The 21,683-nt window shown below is 44.6% G+C and overlaps 2 protein-coding genes across 2 annotated transcripts; both read right to left on the bottom strand.

The window, feature by feature from the left end:
- Nucleotides 1-5,605: 5,605 nt before the first annotated feature.
- Nucleotides 5,606-8,018, bottom strand: LOC147962437 (uncharacterized). Its single transcript, XM_087534193.1, has 3 exons — nt 7,613-8,018; nt 5,976-6,059; nt 5,606-5,875 (listed from the first exon to the last, which is right to left on the bottom strand). The coding sequence occupies exons 1-3, from the start codon at nt 7,937-7,939 to the stop codon at nt 5,606-5,608; spliced, it is 681 nt and encodes a 226-aa protein (XP_087390319.1). The 5' UTR covers nt 7,940-8,018.
- A 1,566-nt stretch (nt 8,019-9,584) lies between these two features.
- LOC125525790 (uncharacterized) lies at nt 9,585-10,532 on the bottom strand. The gene has a single exon (XM_048690802.2). The coding sequence runs from the start codon at nt 10,399-10,401 to the stop codon at nt 9,871-9,873; it is 531 nt and encodes a 176-aa protein (XP_048546759.1). The 5' UTR covers nt 10,402-10,532; the 3' UTR covers nt 9,585-9,870.
- Between the last annotated feature and the right edge of the window lie 11,151 nt (nt 10,533-21,683).

The raw sequence follows: 21,683 nt of genomic DNA, 5'->3' as shown, positions 1-21,683 counted from the left end.
TAATTGGATAGTGTGACAAAAATATATTTGGATCTTGTGACAAAAAATGTATTGCATCATGCTTCTCGAGAAACAACATCTTATTCTACCATGCTATGAAAGAACCGAAGAATGTTTTCATCTACGCCATCTGGTCAGAACGCATCTAGTCCAGTTCATACTAGTTGAAAATATGTGGTAAACCTAAGTCCATCAAAGCAACGAGACGGAGGAAGTAGCTTGCTATGAAAGAGCGAGGGAAGGAGGACAATTTACTTGATCGGTCGACGAAGATGAAAGAAGTCGCCGATGCGTTCTCGACGTAGTTCGTTGAGGTCGGCCTGCACGTGCGGACGACCTTGATCTTCTCGGGGTTTTTGTGGCGTGTGGGATGCGGCGGACGGAGCTGTCGACGCCTCGCCGGCAGGAGTCGATCTAGTCGACGACATGTGCGAGGAGGAGTAGATTATATACGAGGTCGGCGCCTAGGTCGTCGTAACTTCCCTGTGGCCAATCTCACGATCTATATTTTCCTCCGTTGAAGCGAGGATGAACGTGGTCCTCAATCGTAGGGATTAGGAACATATGGATTAGCACGATCCCAGAATTGTGTAACAGAATGGCAACTACTCCCGTGATCGACGTGCGTGTGATCGACGTGCATGGAAAGCGCAGCGTTGTGGGCTCCACAATATGGATCCGACACTTATTTGCGGTCTGGGCCGGCACACCTACCTGCATTGTTTCTTCCCTCAAAATAAATATCATTGGTTCATCCGTAAAAAAAACTATTTGTGACACGTATTAGTTATTGTATACTTGTATATGTTCAACAATATTTATAGTATCTCTATCATTACTACAATATTATACATGCATCGAGTGTTTGGGATCATTTCGTGAGATCGTAGGTTACGCATAAACCACTTTCAGACCTGCCCTCCGGTAGACACGAATGGTCCTGCTTGTACATGGTGCATGTGGAAGCATGCATGAGATGACCCCAACTTTTTGGAGCATCTGGGCTTGGCCAATGTGGTCCCCCAGGCAAGGTGTGCACGAATTCGGACACAAAACGCACGTTGCGTCACGTGGGGGCAGTGTTGTAGGGTTTTCTCGCAAGAAAACCCTAGAAATTGCATCGAGTGTCGCAAATAAACGATACTTGTCACGCATGCAAGCCATGGTCATCGTGGGTATGCATGTAGTTTGGGATCATTTGGTGGGACCATCAAGGAAAACCAATTTCAAACCTAACCTCCGGCAGACCTGAATGGTCCTGCTTGTACATGGTACATGTGGAAGCATGCATGAGATGACCCAACTTTTGGGAGCTTGTGGGCTTGGCCAATGTGGTCCCCCAGGCAAGGTGTGCACGAATTCGGACACAAAACGCAGGTTGCGTCACGTGGGGGTAGTGTTGTAGGGTTTTGTCGCCGGAAAACACTAGAAAATGCATCGAGTGTCGCAAATGAACGATGTCACGCATGCATGCCATGGTCATCATAGGGTATGCATGAAGTTTGGGACCATTTGGTGGGACCGTCAAGGAAAACCAATTTCAGACCTGATCTCCGGCAGACCCGAATGGTCCTTCTTGTAGATAGTGCATGTGGGAAAAATCACATTTTTTCAAAAACTGGCTTAAGTTACACCAAATGGCCCCTCCGGAATGCGGTCATTTTTTCGACCACCTCCAAATGACCTCAACTTTGGCACACATGATCTATTGCACAAACAAAGGTGGGTTCCAAAGGTTTTATATTTTTTTGAATTTTTTATGAATTTATAATGCCCTCTAGACTGACCGGTCAAAACATCGGTCTATACCTCAGGGGGCATTGTAAATAATTCTTTTTCCCAATTTTATTTCATAGCCATGATTGGAACATGTGGGTCACCATGTTCAAGAAATTTTGTGTGATTTGGAGGTGGTGGGAAAAATCACATTTTTTTCCAAAACTGGCTTAAGTGACCAAATGGCCCCTCCGGAATGCAGTCATTTTTTGACCACCTCCAAATGACCTCAACTTTGGCACACATGATCTATTGCACAAACAAAGGTGGGTTCCAAAGGTTTTATATTTTTCTGAATTTTTTATTAATTTATAATGCCCTCTAGACTGACCGGTCAAAACATCGGTCTATACCTTAGGGGGGCATTGTAAATAATTCTTTTTCCAAATTTTCTTTCATAGCCATGATTGGCACATGTGGGTCACCATGTTCAAGAAAGTTTTTGTGATTTGGAGGTGGTGGGAAAAATAACATTTTTTTCAAAAACTGGCTTAAGTTAGACAAAATGGCCCCTCCGGAATGCGGTCATTTTTGCGACCACCTCCAAATGACCTCAACTTTGGCACACATGATCTATTGCACAAACAAAGGTGGGTTCCAAAGGTTTTATATTTTTTTGAATTTTTTATTAATTTATAATGCCCTCTAGACTGACCGGTCAAAACATCGGTCTATACCTCAGGGGGGCATTGTAAATAATTCTTTTTCCAAATTTTATTTCATAGCCATGATTGGCACATGTGGGTCACCATGTTCAAGAAAGTTTGTGTGATTTGGAGGTGGTGGGAAAAATCACATTTTTTCAAAAACTGGCTTAAGTTAGACCAAATGGCCCTCTGGAATGCGGTCATTTTTTCGACCACCTCCAAATGACCTCAACTTTGGCACACATGATCTATTGCACAAACAAAGATGGGTTCCAAAGGTTTTATATTTTTCGGAATTTTTTATTAATTTATAATGCCCTCTAGACTGACCGGTCAAAATATCGGTATATACCTCAGGGGGCATTGTAAATAATTCTTTTCCCAAATTTTCTTTAATAGCCATGATTGGCACATGTGGGTCACCATGTTCAAGAAAGTTTGTGTGATTTGGAGGTGGTGGGAAAAATCACATTTTTTCAAAAACTGGCTTAAGTTAGACCAAATGGCCCTCTGGAATGCGGTCATTTTTTCGACCACCTCCAAATGACCTCAACTTTGGCACACATGATCTATTGCACAAACAAAGATGGGTTCCAAAGGTTTTATATTTTTCTGAATTTTTTATTAATTTATAATGCCCTCTAGACTGACCGGTCAAAATATTGGTATATACCTCAGGGGGCATTGTAAATAATTCTTTTTCCAAATTTTCTTTCATAGCCATGATTGGCACATGTGGGTCACCATGTTCAAGAAAGTTTGTGTGATTTGGAGGTTGTGGGAAAAATCACATTTTTTCAAAAACTGGCTTAAGTTAGACCAAATGGCCCCTCCGAAATGCGGTCATTTTTTCGACCACCTCCAAATGACCTCAACTTTGGCACACATGATCTATTGCACAAACAAAGGTGGGTTCCAAAGGTTTTATATTTTTCTGAATTTTTTATTAATTTATAATGCCCTCTAGACTGACCGGTCAAAACATCGGTCTATACCTCAGGGGGGCATTGTAAATAATTCTTTTTCCAAATTTTCTTTCATAGCCATGATTGGCACATGTCGGTCACCATGTTCAAGAAAGTTTGTGTGATTTGGAGGTGGTGGGAAAAATCACATTTTTTCAAAACTGGCTTAAGTTAGACCAAATGGCCCCTCCGAAATGCGGTCATTTTTTCGACCACCTCCAAATGACCTCAACTTTGGCACACATGATCTATTGCACAAACAAAGATGGGTTCCAAAGGTTTTATATTTTTCGGAATTTTTTATTAATTTATAATGCCCTCTAGACTGACCGGTCAAAATATCGGTATATACCTCAGGGGGCATTGTAAATAATTCTTTTCCCAAATTTTCTTTAATAGCCATGATTGGCACATGTGGGTCACCATGTTCAAGAAAGTTTGTGTGATTTGGAGGTGGTGGGAAAAATCACATTTTTTCAAAAACTGGCTTAAGTTAGACCAAATGGCCCTCTGGAATGCGGTCATTTTTTCGACCACCTCCAAATGACCTCAACTTTGGCACACATGATCTATTGCACAAACAAAGATGGGTTCCAAAGGTTTTATATTTTTCTGAATTTTTTATTAATTTATAATGCCCTCTAGACTGACCGGTCAAAATATTGGTATATACCTCAGGGGGCATTGTAAATAATTCTTTTTCCAAATTTTCTTTCATAGCCATGATTGGCACATGTGGGTCACCATGTTCAAGAAAGTTTGTGTGATTTGGAGGTTGTGGGAAAAATCACATTTTTTCAAAAACTGGCTTAAGTTAGACCAAATGGCCCCTCCGAAATGCGGTCATTTTTTCGACCACCTCCAAATGACCTCAACTTTGGCACACATGATCTATTGCACAAACAAAGGTGGGTTCCAAAGGTTTTATATTTTTCTGAATTTTTTATTAATTTATAATGCCCTCTAGACTGACCGGTCAAAACATCGGTCTATACCTCAGGGGGGCATTGTAAATAATTCTTTTTCCAAATTTTCTTTCATAGCCATGATTGGCACATGTCGGTCACCATGTTCAAGAAAGTTTGTGTGATTTGGAGGTGGTGGGAAAAATCACATTTTTTCAAAACTGGCTTAAGTTAGACCAAATGGCCCCTCCGGAATGCGGTCATTTTTTCGACCACCTCCAAATGACCTCAACTTTGGTACACATGATCTATTGCACAAACAAAGGTGGGTTCCAAAGGTTTTATATTTTTTTGAATTTTTTATTAATTTATAATGCCCTCTAGACTGACTAGTCAAAACATCGGTCTATACCTAAGGGGGGCATTGTAAAAAATTCTTTCTATATTTTTTAAATTATTTGAATTTATAATGCCCTCTTAAATTTGTTTACCTTTTTAATGCCCTTTTATTTTTTTGAATTTTTTATTTATTGAACTAGGTTTACAAGATGGCTAGGATGGCCCATGCTTTTCCTTTTGTTTATTTTTTCCTTTTCCTTCGCTTTACATAAAAATTACCTGATCACTCCAAAAATAACATAAAAATTACATGACCCCTCAAATAATAACATACAAAAAATTCAAAAGCTATTTTTATCAAACACATCTTTTTGAATATGTATATTTTCTTTTCTTCTAAATTTATATTTAATTCCTTCACACTTTGATGATGGAATATTTGCTCTGTAATTGCAACATAGGTTCAAATGATGGAACATTTGATCTTTTTGCTTATTTAAATTATGAGTTGGTGGAATGTGTGAGGATGAACAATTATCAGTAACTTTACTAAACCCCATGTACTATAATTCATGACAGCCATTTTGGAACATTGCGACATTCGGTATTTGGTATAATTGGCACATGGGCACAGCATGTTGCACTTGCCCACAGCATAGACAAGTGTTGCAGCATGTCTCAAGCAACACTGAAGCGCCATTTGTTTTTTTCGCACCATCGAAACAACAACTAAATATGAAGGAAGCATTCACCACCATTAAAGATAAGGCGACACATATATAGATTGCATTCTAATAGGTAGCAGGCAGTTCACAACAGATCCAGTTCAACCACACAATACATTACATTACATTAATATATCAAGTTTTCTCACAGTTCAGACCCAGATGCAGCTTTCCCAAAAGTAAAACATCATCAAATATACTGATGATGAGTACGGCTTCCAGCTTTCGATGATCAGCATGATGTATGACTACAGGTCAGGGTTTCTCAGGACCTTCAAGAGCGTCTTATGATGACCAATGATCCTGTAGTCATGACTGGAGATCGATGTAGCCCGGCAATGTTCCATCAGATGCTCCAATAACCCAGACCTGGGCTTGGGCTTGCTGCAGTAGGGGCACCGGTACTTTTCATTCCTCCAGTTGTAGTACTTGGCAGGTCCTTGGACCCTGATCTTCAACACCTCCTTCTCTTCAAAGGACTCGAAGTTCCCCTCGACCACATCATCTCCAGATTCATACTGCACAAATTAATGACTGACATTAATACATTATGCATTCAAAAACTATAAACACATAATACTAACTCAATGCAGAAATAACATTTGAACTAGGCCTTACCTCGTACGGCTCATCTTCATCAGACTCATATGGGTAGAACCCAGTCTTGTCCCACTTCCTCTTGTTGCCCACAAGATCCTCCTCCTCCTGCTATATTGTCAAACAAGCACATCAATTACAATGAATTGAATTGCAGTTCACAGAATGTCATTACAAACAAAATTGTGAATGTGAACCACATTGGTATGTTGCAAGTGACCAAATGCTTTCCTTATAAATACAGAATCTAAGCAATCAATCAACAGACAAATGATGTCCTTCATAAATGCTAATGAAAATGCAAGCTGGATTCTTGACATTCCCTGGAGAAACCCAACACTTTACTTTTGAGGGAATTACCCCCCCCCCACACACACACACACACTACTTAATGGAAACATATAGTATATTTTGTTGCTAGGATCCTGCGTTGGAATGTTTACTTCACACTTTACATATAGTATATACTAATTACAGAAGCCAACTACAAATTTTAATATGCACAAATTACTGTTTTTGGGACAATGCAGCAAAGCTCCTACACATATTAACATAATGCAGTAGTTAATTAGGTACAACTTCAACTATAAATGCATACATCTCCAACAAACATCTAAAATTTCATTACTTACCTAAACAACAACAAATTATAATATAGATGAATCTTGTATCATCTAAATCAATTCATTGGCACATCTTAATTAATGCATTCCAAATCAATATGTTTCCATCCACTATCATTGAACCACAGATCAAATCAAATAATCATAAATGTCAGCAGCATTGAACTACAGATCTAATAATCATATGACGTCTATCTGACCTTAAATTCCCCCTTAAATAAGGTATTCATCCTCATACTAATTAAATTCTAACAAGCAAAAATTCAACTACTAATCTAATAAGCATCTGAAAAAACCCCAAGATGCTTTTATCTCTGAAGCAACAGCATTGCAGAGGATGTTCAATGCTGTCAACATCTCTGAAGCAATGACAAAATTCCTCTACTAACCCAAAGTAAATAAGCATAGACTGCCCCTTCCCCTCGACCACGCTTCCCCTCTCCTTCAGAAGCCCCAATCCAGCACAAAAAAATCCAGCCCTTGAGAAGCTCTTTTTGATTAACATGACAACACCCAGTACATGAGCACATCCTTCACTATATTTACAACCAAACTAATGCACCATCTAATCACCTCACGTAGACAATTTCCAAAAACACAAGGCCATGCACAACCCATCTCATAGCCTCTGCCTGACAGGCATCAATCAAGCATCAAATAACTGCAACTATGACAACATGCATCAATCAAGCATCTAAGAATTGCAACTATGACAGCCATAATCCCTAGAACTAAGCATCCATTTAATTAATCATCAAGCCAAATAACTAAAGCAGGCACCAACCCAAACCAATACAAAAGTATATATTTGACTCCAAACACCTAAAGAATTGCAAAAATTCCACTACTAATCTAATAAGCATCTGAAAAAACCCTAATCTAATAATCATATGTGGTCCACCATTCTTGTACGAATCTAATACAGGAAAACCGTAATGCAGAGAAAACCCTACCTCCAACAAATCTAACCAAGCAAAGTTCTGGCCACAAACCCTACAATCTAAAAACTACCAACTAAAAGTTAGCCGCAGATACCTTCTGCTCCGCTTCCTCCTCGCCGGAGCCGGCCTCCAACTTCTCCACCTTCTCCACCTTCTGCGTCTCGCCAGAGCCCGCCTCCACCTTCTGCGCCTCGCCAGAGCCCGCCTCCACCTTCTGCGCCTCGCCGGAGTTGGCCAGAGCGGGCGCATCTGGCTGGACCGCGCCGCTGCGGCCCGCCCCCACCTTCTCCAGATCTCCAGCGGAGGGAGCACCGCGCTGGACGCCGGCACGCCCCCTCACAAAGGTGCCCGCAGCGATCTGCCGCGCCTGCTCCACCAGATCTGCGCCCCAATCGGGGTGCTCGCCTCCTGCGTCCGCCATTGCGATGGAGAGGATGCGGTGAGGGAGACGAGGAGGTTGGAGAGGAGAGGGAGTGGGGAGTGGAGAGAGGGAGACGATGCGGCGGGGGGAAATGGTGGGCGATGCGGCCGGAGGTGGTTGCCGTCCACATTTATATGATGGGACAGTTTTGGCAACTACCTGTGACACGTGCTGCCCCACGCGCGGGCGGCTTCTTTTTTTTTGCAGGGGGGGGGCGTGGGCGCGGGCGGCTTCACGCGTGCACGAAAGGCCGCCGTATACGGACGGGCATACGTATACGGCCGGGCATACGATCTAACCGGGCCCGTACGGGCCTCCCAGGGCTCCTCGACGGCTATACGCGGGGCAACAAAGACGATCATGCCCCTCGTTATGAACCGTTTTTGGTTCATCCTGGCCGTCGATGTGTTTTCCCACCCCGCGTTCAGCCCAGGGGGGGAGCACCGGAGCAGAAATGAACTAGTATTAGTGTAGCAGTATTCTCTAACAGCAAGCAATTATTAATTTTGTGTTTATTTTAAGTAGCAAGTGTGAGATAATTCTAAACTTTTCTTGGGTATTTATTTCACAATATCTATAAGAGGTAAATTTATATGTAACAAATATATATTTTAATGGGTAGGTTCTTCCTTCAAAATATTAAGTCGGATGATCAAATGAATATAAGTCCGATGTTCTACACTTGTATCCATGTCTAACAGATCCTTGTCATATCTACCTTTCAGTCGTACCAAATCCTCTAGGATTGCGCTGGATTCAAAACACTTATCCGTGTCCAGCTGTCTTTCACTGTGTGGGAATCTTTGATGGTCGAATTAGACATCCGAATCCGAGTCGGATTCGGACAGTTGTTTTTGTGTCCAATTTTGTGCAGTGCACTAGCATTACAAATGTATATCCATGCAGCTGAAAATGGAACGATGTTGGTTTTGAATAACGCTGTATTCGACATACATTGTTCTGTTTCATGAATATTTGGATATTTTTGTTTCGGAAACGTTTCTTGGCCCCATTGTTCTTCTGATTTCCTATATCAAAACAAGGAAACTCTCATAGCGTATATAGAGTCGAAACAGAGCGCTTTAATTACTCCAATGATGCCAAGATATCTCCAATATATACATTGTGAATACCATCACTAACTTGGGAAATGCTATGTAAGCATGCGACACACTTCACGTTTCACTAGAAGACATAAATACACAAACTATTTCTATTCTTATTTGCAAAGCCACTTTTGGTTTCGGCCAGTGAAGATAAGATTTGGAAATCACAGTACAATTAATGCGTGTATAGTACTAGAACTAGATCGACCTTTTTATCATCCATTAATCTGATGCATATACATTATGACACTTCTCCTCCTTCCCTATCTATATGAAATGGGCACAACACCTGGAGAAACAATCTCATGTTATTCTCTTTCAAACTGTTGAGAAATCAGAGAGTAGATGCTTGCAATATTGAGCTAGCTGTGTATTAATGCAACTCATTAAATAATTGTAAGTCACGATATAAATTTGCTAGAGCTGGACACATGGTATAGTTAACCTATAGATCTAATTTTAGATCGGCTAATGTCAAATAAAACAGCACCAAATAAATCAGCTCAAGAAACTAAGAATCGCATGAAATAGCCTGAAGAATTAGTTTTAGATGCATCAAAGTATCAAACACAAACTGACACACATATATAGCAAACCAGCTTAATTGCAGATTGCAGTCTTCATTTATTTATCTATTGAGCGGGGATCGATCGATCGAGAGCTATTATTTGCACACAAGTCTGGAAACGCAAAGTCAAAGAGAGAAGGCAGAATAAAATATATACTAGAAGCTAAACACCAAATATAGCACACGCAAGCACAGCTCGAACAACTGTCAACTGAGAACACTAGCAAGCTGCTCGATCGATCTGTTCATCACCCCTACTACTCCTCCCCCTGTTCCTGATCTGCCTCGGGAGCCGGAAGGTTCAGATCAACGCCGAACACGACGGGCTTGCGAGCTTCTTCGGCGGCGGCGAGCTCCTCTCTTTCGAGCCAGGAGCAGCCTTTCTTACCATTGTGGCTGGCGCGGTGGCCGCCGAGCGCCTGGCGCGTCTGGAAAGGCATCTTGCAGCGGTCGCACACGTACGGGTAACGCTGCCCGTCCGGCCCGAGCTCGCCCAGGGGTGTCTCCCGGGGCGGCTCCATGCCGCACCAGCTGCGGTCCGTGTGGCTGCGCATGTGGCCATGGACGGCCTTGGCACTGGCGAATGTGCGGAAGCAGATGGGGCACCCGTCAGGCCCTACCGGTGCTCCACGGGCGATGGCAGGGACGACGGCGTCCACCTCGTGCAGGGACTTGAAGGTCCAGGGGTACCTGGGGTCGTCGCCTCCTCCGGAGCCTCCCGCGACGAGGTAGTGGACATGGCCGGCGCCGGGCATGATGAACACTCGGGAGCTCGATCCGGTCATCATGTTGTGGGTTCTGGGTTGTGTGTTGTGGCTGCCGTTTCTGTATTTGTGTATGTAGACGAAGACGACAACACACTCTACCGTGGGACTGCTGCACTAGGCGTGGAGAGTACTAGCCGTGAGTAGGTGGGCCGTACGCGTGGTGAGTAGTATCGGTTTGTCTAGTTCATTCATATTAGTGTCGCCGGTGTGGAGACTGTAAGCTTTGCTAAGAAACATTTGCGTAGTTTCACATAGAGACAAAAGATTTTACAATTTCAGTTTCTGGTTGAGAAGAGAAGCCACCCGTGGTTTTTGCAAAAACCGTGGGCTGTTTATTAAAACTGGGCACTCTCCTAACCCTCTCACGACCAGCACGCTTTCGGCGGCCGGACTTTGTAATCTTGCTATCGCGAAGGGTTCTAATATGCGGTCCACTCTCGCATGGCCATCTGGCCACCGTGTGCAGATTCGCAGGCCGAGAGTTCTGGACGGAAGTTTTTCGGGAAAAAAAGTGGACCCTATAGGTTAAATGGGCCTCCCTCTCCATGGCGCGCAGCCCGTTTAGCTGAGAGTTAGAGGAAACAAAACATGATCGGTTTTCGATTTGCATTGAGAGGTCAACAGGATGTCAGTTGCTCTGCTGCAAAGCAAACCGATTCTGCGGGTGTAGGTTTCCATCAAGAGAATCTTATACCATCGCTGTTCTCTCCCAAGGAAAGAGTCGTGTTCAATCGACGACCGGTTCATTTTGAGAGGATGCCCATCCAGCCCCCCCCCCCACACACACACACACATTTTTGAGAGGATGACTATCCGGTGCCCCCCCCCCCCCCCCCCGATAAGATTGAAAACTCTGTGCATATGTCCTTAAACCTTAAATGTTAAAACAACAAACATTTTCCACTTGGCCCCCTCTAAAGTTTAGCGGTATGTATCTCCCCCTGCTTGTTCCAGGCTACGTCGTTGGCTAAGACCAGGGCCGTCTCCAGAAATTTGGGGCCCCGGGACGAATCACGAAATAGAATCCTAAAATTTGAAAAATCCACTAGTGCAGAACCGGGCAATAGCACCGGTTCGTAAGGCCCTTTAGTGCCGGTTTAGGAACCGGCACTAAAGTTTCGGCACTAAAGCCCCCCCCCCCTTAGTACCAGTTCAGCACAAACCGGTGCTAAAGGGGATCCACGTGGCACGAGTCAGCTCCGGGGGCCGGGAGCCCTTTAGTACTGGTTGGTAACACCAACCGGTACTAAATGGTTGTGGGGTTTTTGGTTTTATGATTTCTTTTTCATTTAATTTTGTGTTTTCCATTTTAATTCTTTTTCGTTTGCTGGTATTTTACGGTACTACACATTGTACACGTTATGCATATATATATATATATATATATATATATATATATATATATAAAAATAGAATTTCTAGTAGAACCAATCATATATATACCATCAATGTCTCACAAACCACCATATTAATTTACACATACACACATGTATAGCTATATACAATTTCTCCTACATATGCATGTTGCCTTCGGAGCCAGTGGCATTAGCCTAATTGGTGCCTTCGGAGCACGATGACAATTGGAAGTGGTTCATGAGGGCGGTAGCGGGTAATAGTATTCTCCCTTCGGATTTATGACCTGGTCGAGCAAAAATCCCGCTATTTCCTCTTGAAGTGCTTCTACGTGCTCCGTTTCTAGGAGCTTGTCCCGCACCTATTTGAACTGTTAAGAAGGAGATCAATATGCATGTGTATTAGTTGTGTGACTAGATATCGATAATGGTGTAAAAATTGTGAATAGTGTTCTGACAAGCGTACCCATTCCTGTCTTTGAGATCTGCTCCTTTCGGACGCCATCATGCGAATGTTCTCGCAAACGCAGAATGCACACAGATCAATCCCCTGCGCCCGCTTCAGGGCCTTTATTACGAGAATGGAATTTAATTTGATCAGATAATAATTAGTCAAGCATGATAATTAAAGAGATGGCAGCTAGCTAGCTAGCTAGTACTACTTAATTACTTACCTTGGGTCGAAACCATTTCAGCTGTGGTTTCCATTCGCCTTCCGTGACGCTGATGAACCTTGCCCAAGCCTTGCCCGCCGACAAAGAAAATGAATAAAGGGGTTATTAAATAGTTCATATCATGAAATGACGAACTAAATAGGCCGAGATATATAGTTAATAATGATTGAAATTACCTGTTGACTATCCCAAACAAGATGTTATAGTCACTATTTGCTTTGAGTAGCGAGTCCAGTATTTCAACTGTTCCGGCGTCAACTTTAATGATACACAAGATCTAGTGAAATCTGCATGCACACACGTTTGCATGTCTTAATTAAGCGGGCATATGTAAGCAAAAACATGTAGCTAGCTAGTAGGCAAAAACAGAGAATTTGTAGTACAAGAAAGTGTGACTCACTGGAAGTTGTAAGGAAGTAGTATATCTTCATTGTATTTGAGGCGCTTCAAGAACTCTAGCATGCTGTCCTCTACCTGCTTTTCATAATACTTGTTCATTTTCCATGTGTATTCATTAACGGTGTTTGGGTCAATGAACCCAATGCCATAGCGTCTACCTTTTCTCATTTCATACATCTTCATCCTGCATAATACTACAGAAAAGAATATAGTGAGGATAATTACAGGTAATGATTGATCAAAAGGATCACTACAGCTAGCTTGAGACTTAAATTACAGAAAGAAATCACTTACAGACAATAGCAACTGACGATAGATTTGTCGAGTGCGTCTTGATTGTATAACTGAAACAGTTCAGAATACTCAACGGCCACAGCTTTCTCATGGTAGTAATCATCCTTCTTGACATCCACCATGAGGGACTCTCGATTGGATCTCTTGGTAATGTCCATGTACCATTGATGCAATTCATACATTCTCGTTGGGAGCTTGTTGACATCTTCTGGCTCGACGAAAGGTTGGCCCCGGACATATTTCCGTTTTATTTCCTCCTCTGTAATCCCAGGCATGTCCTCAATCTTGAGGAGTTGTCCAACAGTGATCTTGAGTTCTTCAGCCTGCATTATATGCTCCTGGGTTATTACCACATCGCCCACCTCGGGAACGTAAACTGTTTGGCCACAATAATATTGAGCGCGCGTACTGTCACGTGTTGTTGGCGGCACAACAAGCGGGGGGATCGATTGCGCCGCCTGTTTTCCCAGCTGGGCAACCGTTTTCCCGCATTTTTTGACAGCTGCTTGTTGTTTGCTCGAACTCGAGCTCGCCTCCTTCTGTAGACGTCGTCGATGTAACTTCCTGATGTGGCGCTCATAGTCTGTGTCAACAGGCTTAGGAGCTGGTGGTTGAGCCATACGAATGAAGTGGTCAACTACTTCCACAGGCACTTTCTCCCTTGGCGGCGGTGGCGGTTTCAGTCCAAAATGGGCGTCAAGTTCTGCCTGCACTATGGCATTGGTTTGCTCCTCGATCCTGTCGCAAGCCCTCACAGGAAGAGGAGTAGTGAGGTTTGGACCATATTTATATCGCTTGCCTCCGCTTGTACTTCCTGTACTATGACCTCGACTCGTACCGCTACGCACCATAGCTGCAGGGTGTCTCTTCTGCGATTGCTGAGGTGGCGGAGACGGCTGACGGGGCTGAGTTGGACGAGGAGGAGTGGCCTGAAGCTGTGTCGGACTTGGAGGAGGAGTGGACGTCTGACGCTGTGTCGGACTTGGAGGAGGAGTGGCCTAACACTTTGCCGGACTTGGAGGAGGAGGAGTGGCCTCACGCGTTGGTGGACTTGGAGGAGCGGGAGTCTGCTGACTCGGTGACGGACTTCGACAAGGAGTCGGGTGACGCGGTGTCTGTGGCCTTCGAAAGATGATGCAATCCTTTCTCCATAGGATGACACGATGTATGGCCTCTCCCAATGTGTGCTCGTCGTCACCTCCAGGAATGTCAAGCTGTAGCTCCGAATATGTGTCCACCACCTCATCAACCAAGACACGAGCATAGCCCGCTGGAATCGGGTTGCAATGGAAGGTTGCCTCGGGGGAATTTGAAAAAGCAACGGCGTCCTCCACCTTCATGGATATGTTCTTCATTTTGAAGTGTAGCTCGCAGTTAGTGTTCTCCGTGATGTCATCCACGGGGTATCTATCCAGCACTGCGTCGCCCGGGGCGGAACCCACGCTGCTTCTCGGCATGGATGGGGCGGTGCTATCCAATGCTGGATCATCCGCTAGCTGCTGCAGATGCTGAGACCCCCTTTGCTGGCTAAGTGAGTCGATATGCTCCTGCTGCCGCTGGAATTTAACTACCAATTCCGCTTGACTTGCTTCTAGGCCTTGAAGGCATTCATAGTCCCGCTTCCTCTGCTCCTCCTCCATCTTCCTCTTCTTCTCCTCCGCAATCTTCTTTCTCGCACGGGTTCTATAGTCGGCGTTCCAGTCCGAAAACCCCTCATACCACGGAATAGCGCCCTTGCCTCGTGTTCTTCCCGGGTGTTCAGGATTTCCCAGGGCACGCGTAAGCTCGTCGTTCTCTCTGTTGGGCTGGAACACCCCCGATCGAGCCTCTTCTATTGCAACAAGTAGCGCATCGTCGGCTCCGTTCAGACATGCCTTCGTCGAAACATTGCCTGTCTTCGGGTCCAACTCCCCCCCATGCGCATAGAACCAAGTCCTGCACCTGGGGGGGCAGCTCTTAGTAACCGGAGTGACACTTGCATCCTCCATCTCTTTCTCAGACTTATCCCACTTAGGCATTGCCACCGCGTAGCCACCTGGCCCCAGCTTATGGAACTTATCCTTTTTTTCGGCATTCTTCTTGTTTATTCTCGACCGTTCCTTAGCTAATTCTGAATCCTTGAATTTCACGAAATCGTCCCAATGAGCACTTTGATTCTCTAGTATCCCCTCGAATACTGGAGTCTTCCTTCCTCCCTTGACGTACTTCTCCCACGTCGTTCTCTTGTGGTTCTTGAATGCAACCGCCATCTTCCTAAAAGCAGCGTCCTTGACTTTCCGCACATCTGCTTCTGTGAAATTATCTGGTAGGGTGAAATGTTCCATGAGAGTATCCCAAAGCAGTTTTTTTTTATTCTCGTCGACAAAAGTAACATTTGGACGTGGCTTTGCTGGCTTTCTCCATTCTTGAAGGGAGATCGGGAGTTGGTCCTTCACAAGAACTCCGCACTGACGAACGAACTTGTCCGCAATCTTCTTAGGCGCTAATGGTTCGCCATTAGGTTTGAATGCCTCGATATTGTACTTTACACCCTCCTTCAACTTTTTGTTCGGGCCTTGTTTCGTCCTTTTGCCTGAAGATTTGCTCGATCCGGATGGCTGAAAGAAGAAAGATCGATTCGTTAATATATCTTCAACTCATTTAAAACATGCGATGATCACCAGATTCCTGCTTATATAAATATATATACCTCGCCGGTGTTTGTTGTTTCAGGATCAACATGTTCTTCGTCGTAGTTCATGACTTCATCTTCTCGGTCGTCGCGATCGAATATCATATCACCCTCTCCGGTGTTGTTTAGAAATTCGGAGCCGTCAAAATCTTCTTCATTCTGATCATCATCTGGCCCGCGTATGATATCGAACATGGTCTGTTCTCTCTCTCTGTCGGTATTGTCCGCCATAGCTTTTATTTAACTATGCCAAAAGAAATATAAAACAATTTAGTATAATCTCGAATAATAGATATAATCTCGAATACATCGTCTCGAATAATAGATATAATCTCGAATACATCGTCTCGAATAATAGATTTAATCTCGAATACGTCGTCTCGAATAATAGATATAATCTCGAATACATCGTCTCAAATAATATATATAATCTCGAATAAATCATCTCAAATATTATATATCGAATACATCACTAGCTAGCTAGCTAGCTAATAAAGATTGAATACTAGAGATTAATCTAGGCGGTGGACAACTAAAGTGAAGGAACCATCACTGGATCATAGCTCGGGTGATCTCCCCAAAGAACCTGCCAGGTATTGGAGAACCTGACGTCCATAGCAGCCATGTAGCGATGGACGTGCTCGTCCTCCTCCCTGACACGGCGACGTACCACCTCCGGCGGGGCCGGCTCCTTCCGCACCGAAAGTGGCCCACGCGAATGCCACCAAAGGAGATGAGGGTCGACGACGGGACCCGGGGCCGGGTTCCTCACCAAGCGTCGCGCCCCTGAAGGTAGCACCTCCCAGTGCCAGCCCGGCGGAGCCCAGTCCCGGTCATGGGTCCTCTGAAGCAGGACGTCGTCGCGAACGGGTCGACGGCGAGGATGCGGGCCGGGCATCGTCGACAACAAATACTATATGCAAATGTAACACTAATTATGCTATCATTGCATATGTTAAAATTATATATGCTATTTCATACTAATTAAGCATCTAACACTAAAAACAGAAAAAACAACTTCTATACATCCATTAAAAACAGAAAAACAACATTATATAAAAAAATTGCATACTAATTAAACACTAATTATATCCATCTAACATGCATTCATACATATATACTAGTGAAAAAATAATAATCTGAAAAATCTAAACTAATTAAACATACAAAATGCGTATATACTAATTAACTTAAGGAAATGTGCGTGTGTGTGTTCATCATGCTTGTGTGTGTGTATGGGCTCGGGGAGGGGCGGCGCCCATGGTGGCCACCGGGGGCGAGGGAGAGGGGTTAGAGGGGGAGAGCTCACAGCGGGGCGACGGCGACAGCGAGGCGATGGGCCGGGGCGGCGACGCGGGGACGGCGCGACGGCGATGAGGGCGGCGACGAGGATGGGGGCGGCGACGACAATGGCGCGCGACGGGGGCGGCGTAGGACGGGGGCGGCGACGGCGTCGATCGATCGGGAAACAGAGGAAGAAACAGAGGGAGAATGAAATTTTTCGAAGTGATGTATATATAGAAGGCACCTTTAGTACCGGTTGGAGCCACCAACCGGTACTAAAGGCCTGTTTTGGCCAGGCCAAGCGGCGGGAAGCACCCCCCCTTTAGTACCGGTTCCTGGCTCCAACCGGTACTAAAGGCCCCCCTTTAGTACCGGTTGGTGCCACGAACCGGTACTAAAGGGGGGTACGCTGCCAGGCGAGGGGCACAAAAGTTTAGTCCCACCTCGCTAGCCGAGGGGCACTCGCACCTACTTATAAGCCCCGCCGTCGCTGCTGTCTCGAGCTCCTCCCTTAAGCAGGCCTTCTGGGCCTACCTCTTCTGCGACGCCCTGTTGGGCCTACTGGGCTAGCAGGCCTGCATCCTGGCCCAACTTGAATTTGGGTTTCTAGTCGTATGCAGGCCGCTGTGGCCCAGTAGGTGGGATTTTTTTCTTTTTTTTTGCTTTATTTATTTTTGTGAATAACTTAACTTTGAAAATAGATTTTTCAGTGATTCTTTTTTCTTATGTTTAATATTAGTGTGTTTTATCATTATATTCAATTTGGTAATGCTTAGGTTATTTAAAAAATGAAATGCCTTTGTAACGGATGAGTTTTCGTCCGAAACCCTGATACTTCGAAACAGATTGTCCATTTTGTACATGAAGTGCATCCAGTTTTTGCGGTAACCCTCTCTACTTTTTTGCACATGCTATGTGGGTGAAATTATGATACCATGCCAACTTTCATCCTTTTCTGAGTTCATTTGAAATGCTTTTCAATTTCAGGGTCATTTAGCTGAAAAAATCAGTAAATGCATGAAAGAATTTGCTTGCACATAAAATTTCTTCGCGTTTCAAATGCCAAAACACATAACTAGCTACCCTAACTATTATAGAGATTCCCTCCTGGGTGTGAAACACAGAAGAAAGTGATGATAGTTAAGCCGATCACATCCCAGATCTTTGGGTGTGAAACTTTTTCTTCGCGTGTGTCCCTTTGCGTCGTAGCCATGGAAAATCTTCATCATTTAATGGGATGCTCGGGTCAATATTCACTGTGAATGGAGCAATTTCATCAAACTTTTCATAATCTTCTGACTTGTCTGTCTTGTCATCCACTCCCACGATGTTTCTCTTCCCAGAAAGAACTATGTGCCGCTTTGGCTCATCGTACGATGCATTCGCTTCCTTATCTTTTCTTTTTCTTGGCTTGGTAGACATGTCCTTCACATAGAAAACCTGTGCCACATCATTGGCTAGGACGAATGGTTCGTCTGCATACGCAAGATTGTTGAGATCCACTGTTGTCATTCCGTACTGCGGGTCTTCCGTTACCCCGCCTCGTGTCATATTGACCCATTTGCACCGAAACAAAGGGACCTTCAAACCACGTCGATAGTCAAGTTTCCATATGTCCTGTATATAACCATAATATGTTTCCTTTCCCGTCTTGGTTTCTGCATCAAAGCGGACACCACTGTTTTGGTTGGTGCTCTTCTTATCTTGGGCGATCGTGTAAAATGTATTACCATTTATCTCGTACCCTTTGAAAGTCATTATATTCGAAGATGGTAACTGGGACAGCAAGTACAGGTCATCTTCAATAGAGGTGTCATGCATGGTACGTGCTTGCAACCAGCTGGCGAAACTCCTGGTTTGTTCACGTGTAATCCAATCATCAGACCGCTCCGGGTGTTTGGAGCGTAGCAAATTCTTGTGTTCATCCATATACGGAGCCACCAAGGCGGAATTCTGTAGAACTGTGTAGTGTGCTTCAGTGAGAGAATGTCCGTCCATACATATTATTTGTTCCCCTCCTAGCGTGCCTTTTCCATCCAGTCTGCCCTTATGCCGCGATTCAGGAACACCAATCGGCTTAAGGTCAGGAATAAAGTCAATACAAAACTCAATGACCTCCTCATTTTGATGGCCCTTGGAGATGCTTCCTTCTGGCCTAGCACGGTTATGAACATATTTCTTTAAGACTCCCATGAACCTCTCAAAGGGGAACATATTGTGTAGAAATACAGGACCCAAAACGTTAATCTCTTCGCATAGGTGAACTAGGACGTGCGTCATGATGTTGAAGAAGGATGGTGGGAACACCAACTCGAAACTGACAAGACATTGCACCAAATCATTCTGTAACCTTGGTATGATTTCTGGATCGATTACCTTCTGAGAGATTGCATTGAGAAATGCACATAGCTTCACCATGGCTAATCGAACATTTTCCGGTAGAAGCCCCCTCAATGCAACCGGAAGCAGTTGCGTCATAATCACGTGGCAGTCATGAGACTTTAGGTTCTGGAACTTTTTCTTTGCCATGTTTATTATTCCCTTTATATTCGACGAGAAGCCATACGGTACCTTAATACTGAGCAGGCATTCAAAGAAGATTTCCTTCTCTTCTTTGGTAAGAGCGTAGCTTGCATGACCCTGATGTATGCCGTCTTTTCCATGCATACGTTGCTGGTCCTCCCGTGCCTCAGGTGTATCTTTTGTCTTCCCATACACGCCCAAGAAGCCAAGCAGGGTCACACAAAGATTCTTCGTCACGTGCATCACGTCGATTGCTGAGCGGACCTCGAGGTCTTTCCAATAGGGCAGGTCCCAAAATATAGATTTCTTCTTCCACATGGGTGCGCGTCCGTCAGCGTCATTCGGAACAGGTTGTCCACCAGGACCCTTTCCAAAGACCACCTTCAAATCCTTGACCATATCATGTACATCAGCACCAGTACGGTGGCAAGGCTTCGTCCAGTGATCCGCCTCACCTTTGAAATGCTTGCCTTTCTTTCTTACGGGATGCCTGCTCGGAAGAAATCGACGATGTCCCAGGTACACATTCTTATTAGCCAAATATATACTGTCGGTATCGTCCAAAAAGTGCGTGCATGCGCGGTATCCCTTGTTTGTCTGTCCTGAAAGGTTACTGAGAGCAGGCCAATCATTGATGGTCACGAACAGCAACGCCTTTAGGTCAAATTCTTCCCCCATGTGCTCATCCCACGCACGTACACCTGTCCCATTCCACAGTTGTAAGAGTTCTTCAACTAATGGCCTTAGGTACACATCAATGTCGTTGCCGGGTTGCTTAGGGCCTTGGATGAGCACTGGCATCATAATGAACTTCCGCTTCATGCACAACCAAGGAGGAAGGTTATACAAACATAGAGTCACAGGCCAGGTGCTATGGTTGCTGCTCTGCTCCCCAAAAGGATTAATGCCATCTGCGCTTAGACCAAACCATACGCTCCTTGCGTCATCTGCAAACTCCTTCCCGTACTTTCTTTCGATTTTTCTCCACTGCGACCCGTCAGCGGGTACTCTCAACTTTCCGTCTTTCTTACGGTCTTCTGTGCCATCGCATCGCCTTGGCATGCTCTTTGTTTTGGAACAAATGTTTCAACCGTGGTATTATAGGAGCATACCACATCACCTTGGCAGGAATCTTCTTCCTGGGGCGCCGGCCCTCGACATCACCAGGGTCATCACGGCTGATCTTATAGCGCAATGCACCACATACCGGGCAAGCGTTCAAATCCTCGTACTCACCGCAGTAGAGGATGCAATCATTAGGGCATGCATGTATCTTCTGCACCTCTAACCCTAGAGGGCAGACAGCCTTCTTTGCTTCATACGTACTCTCGCGCAATTCGTTGTCCTTTGGAAGCATATCCTTTATCATTACCAGCAACTTTCCAAATCCCTTGTCAGATACACCATTCTCTGCCTTCCATTGCAGCAATTCCAGTGTGGTGCCCAGCTTTTTCTTGTCACCTACGCAATTCGGGTACAACAATTTTTTGTGATCCTCTAACATGCGCTGCAACTTCTTCTTCTCCAAATCACTTGCGCAGTTTCTCTTTGCATCGGCAATGGGCCGACCTAGATCATCAACGGGCTCATCTGATGCCTCTTCTTCAGCTTCTTCCCGCATTGCCGGCTCAGCTTCTTCCCGCATTACCGGCTCAGCTTCTTCCCCCATTGTTGTATCATCGTATTCAGGGAACCCATGGCCAGCATAGCTGTCGTCGTCCTCTTCTTCTTCATTGTCTTCCATCATAACCCCTCTTTCTCCGTGCTTGGTCCAAACATTATAATGGGGCATGAAACCGGACTTAAACAGGTGGACGTGAATGGTTCTTGACGTAGAGTAATTGTGACCATTCTTACAGCGAGCACATGGACAAGGCATAAAACCATCCGCCCGCTTGTTTGCCTCAGCCGCAAGCAGAAAAGTATGCACGCCCTCAACGAACTGGGGAGAGCATCGGTCATCGTACATCCATTGCCGGCTCATCTTCATTACACAACACCGAATAGACCAAATTAATACAAGTTCATACATAAAGTTCATACAACACTTAAATGCAACAAACAAATAACTCTCTAGCTAAAGCATTTAAATGCAACAACAAATAC

Source organism: Triticum urartu, chromosome 7A (genome assembly GCF_056163025.1).
Source record: "Triticum urartu cultivar PI428250 chromosome 7A, HENAU_Tu73, whole genome shotgun sequence".
NCBI classification, from domain to species: Eukaryota; Viridiplantae; Streptophyta; class Magnoliopsida; order Poales; family Poaceae; genus Triticum; species Triticum urartu.
Note: the sequence above shows the minus strand (reverse complement) of the source record. Positions and strands in the feature narration are given on the sequence as shown.

Bases quoted from the DNA above. Each gene is read 5' to 3' on its own strand.
- LOC147962437 (XM_087534193.1), bottom strand. From the start codon at position 7,939: ATGGCGGACGCAGGAGGCGAGCACCCCGATTGGGGCGCAGATCTGGTG. The intron at 6,060-7,612 runs GTATCTGCGGCT...ATATAGCAGGAG, and splicing joins AGGAGGAAGCGGAGCAGAAG to GAGGAGGATCTTGTGGGCAA. The intron at 5,876-5,975 runs GTAAGGCCTAGT...TAATTTGTGCAG, and splicing joins ATGAAGATGAGCCGTACGAG to TATGAATCTGGAGATGATGT.
- LOC125525790 (XM_048690802.2), bottom strand. From the start codon at position 10,401: ATGATGACCGGATCGAGCTCCCGAGTGTTCATCATGCCCGGCGCCGGC.